The sequence below is a fragment of the Prosopis cineraria genome, unplaced genomic scaffold, assembly GCF_029017545.1.
Source record: "Prosopis cineraria cultivar Desert tree isolate PC_DT_omini unplaced genomic scaffold, ASM2901754v1 PC1962, whole genome shotgun sequence".
Lineage (NCBI taxonomy): Eukaryota > Viridiplantae > Streptophyta > Magnoliopsida > Fabales > Fabaceae > Prosopis > Prosopis cineraria.
Genome location: NW_026557287.1, coordinates 21 through 3,253, shown reverse-complemented (window position 1 = coordinate 3,253; position 3,233 = coordinate 21). Strand labels below are relative to the sequence as shown.

Sequence of the window (3,233 nt, the reverse complement as noted above, 5' to 3'; positions counted from 1 at the left end):
TTCAAAAGTTTAAGGCATATCGAATATTTTCTACCCCATATGATGGACTAATAATAGTATTATACGCATATCTTTGATCTTAAGAGATTGTGATTAATGAGACGACGATAATCATTCACTCATTACATTTCCCACGTGAAGACAAACGAATAACAAATTACACTAAATTAACCTCCTTTAATTACCTTATCTTTAAAAATCTATATATAGCTCATTTGTGTTAGGATGAAGCCTCTCTTGAGCAGATCTAACACCCTCCATCTTCAACATCTCAAGCAGGATATCACTCCACGTGTCAAGGGCCCAGGCAGCACCAATGAACACAATCATTATACAAAGTCACATTCTCTTCAGCCTTATGCCCATACCTACTTGGATGACCATCAGGTCTCATCAACATCGCTTGTGTCGTATCAAAAACCCTAATATTCAAACCCTTCTTTCTAGCTTCTTTCATGGCGATCTTATACTCCTCCATTTGTATCATATAAAACTCCAAGTCTATACCTTGTAACTGTACCTCATTGCTCTTAAATGGCTTCGTCCTCCTCACACAGTCCCACCTTCATTCCACAGTCCATTTTCAAAGTGTGAAGGTGCAAAAGTTCTCAGAAAAGTAATGCCTTTGAAGTTTTCCGTATTTAAGATGGTTTTGAACGCCGTCCGGAAAGCTTTCCGGTAACCGTAGTACATGGTTAGGTCAGGGACGTTGGGGAGGAGGCAGTAGTGGCAACCGACGACGGTTTGCTTCTCGTAGAAGACCATGGACCTCATGAACCAGTGGCCGCCGTTAAGAATGATGTAATCAAAGTCGGCGATTTGGGTGGCCCACTTGTCGTCAGGCTCGTCGAGGTAGAGGTTGTAGATGCCGGAGTTGGTTGGACCGCCGGAGTCGGCTTCTTTGGACTTGACTAGGTGTGGTGTCCAGAAGGTGGCCATGGTGAAGTTGTAGTTAGGGTACTTCCAACGCTTGAAATAGTCGTCTTGTGTCAATGATACGTCTATTGGCATTCTGCCTGAAATAATTTAGATAACATTAATTATGATCATGAGAATAAAAAATGTATTAACTAAAGAATGTAAGTCCTTTGTAATTAATTACATAATTGTATAATCATGGAAATAAGAATAATGAGTTAAAGTATGTATTATATTGATGACTTCAAGTCTAATTAAGCTAGTTGCCCAAGTTAAATTCCAGATCTTTTTGGTTATAAATGACTGCGTACTATAATGCAATCCAAAAATAAAAAGAACAAAAATATAATGAATGTAAAACAAGAAAGTGATGAATTAACTTAAACTCCTACGTAATTTTAGTTTCACAAAACTTGTATGACTGTAAAAAAAAAAAGTTACATTTGATGGATAAGTAGAATTTGTTAAACTTAATTTTTTTTAAATATTTCTAATGTTGGTAATGCCATGCATATATAGTGTCAAAAAATATTTATTTATCTACTGTTGTTGGTCGAGTGGAAAGCGACTTAATTGCTTTTAAGCAAAGTTGACAGTTCGAGGCTTCGAGCTATTGTAAATGAAAAAAGTCAAGTTAAAAGATTTTGCTTCGAATTAGATCAAGTAGGCTGACATTAGACTTAGTAATGCTAGATATCAAATAATAATATCCAAATTAAATTCTCTATAATATATATAAAAAAATTCTATAGTATATATTCTCTATAATTAATTCTAATATTATTAATCTTAATTTCAGTTCCTGGTCAGTGAAGACTAAAAGAGAAACGCAACATGATACGATGCACGAACTCTAAGTATCCAGCTAACAAATATATATTATATTTGTAAGAGAACTTTTAGGCACGAGACACACGGAAAGTGATATTAATAATGCATTAGTATATGGCACAATAATTCATAATCATGGTGACTTTTCATCCACGACATCTCAATTTAGATATTCATCTTCTAGGCCCCATCATATTTGTCTTTAAACCTAACAAACATATAATAATAAGTACACACAGATGAGAGAATTCAAATAACTGAGTCTGTGTGCCTTTTTAAAAAAAAAAACAAATGATATGGGGAGACCTCTGTGATAATTATAGCAACATTAAATTATGTATTATTGAGAGTACACTTAAAAAAGATACACTTCATAACTAGATAATGACAATTATTGGCTTGGGCTGTGTGGTTTAAATTATTTGTTTGACACAAATTATACTAAATTATGGGCATTATATACTTGAAGATATATGTTAGAAAACAATACACTATTTTCTGTTGAAGAAAAAAAAAACAGTTTTTGTGTGTTGTTATTCTTTTATATCTAGAATATTTATATTTGATTTGAATTTTATTTTTTATTATTTTCATTTTATATTTAAAATACATTATTTCTGTATTTTTCTCTGATGATGAAAAGTAAAAAGTTAAAAAATAGAATAAAACTAAAATGTCTAGATCACATCTTGACTGGTTCAGGTCTATTAAAAGATATTGTAGCACTTTTTTCTCAATTTCCTTAGTTTAATAAGAATTTCAACGACTATTGGATTTCTTAAAAGGCCTTTTTAATCATTATAGTTTTCTATTCATATAGCAGCCATTTAAACCATTAACAAATATGGGTTGGGAATTTTTAATGTACCATTCTTTAACGTATCTTATAATATTTTAACTTTTTAATTTTTTTAAATTATTACTTTTATATAAAATAAGAGACATTTGAATATTTTAATATCCTAAAATGATAAAGATTTATATTTTTTATGATTTTTAAAAAATAAAAGAATATATTTGTGATATTTTTCTTTAAAAAAAATCATAAAAATACAAATCTTCATTATTTTAGGATATCAAGATATCTAAATGTCTCTTATTTTATGCAAAAGTTAATGATCTAAAAAAAATAAAAAACAAATTGAGAAGTTGAAACATCATAAGAAGCATTAGAAAATGACACATTAAAGGCCTATAGTCGAACAAATATTGAATGGCCAAGGACATACAGTATGGCCTATAATTTAATTATGCGCATATAAAACAAATTGAATTTAACTGTTTTGCAAATTGCTTTGATTGCCAAAGACAGTGAGAATGTACCTTTTTTAATTATCATCATCATCATCATCTTAAAATATTTGAAATCTTACTTTTCAAATTTATTAATGTACTCTTAATGAGAGAAACTTTAATTAGATGCATTGGTGTCCTAATCTAAATAATATTGTTTGTTATAAATTAATTCAATATTGATATTGATA

General features: G+C 30.2%; 1 protein-coding gene across 1 annotated transcript; it reads right to left on the bottom strand.

Moving 5' to 3' along the window:
* Positions 1-192: 192 nt before the first annotated feature.
* Positions 193-1,011, bottom strand: LOC129301211 (protein trichome birefringence-like 19). Its single transcript, XM_054939785.1, is given in 3 exon segments — positions 193-298; positions 300-558; positions 561-1,011. Coding segments are annotated over 3 exon segments (816 nt in total).
* Positions 1,012-3,233: the final 2,222 nt, after the last annotated feature.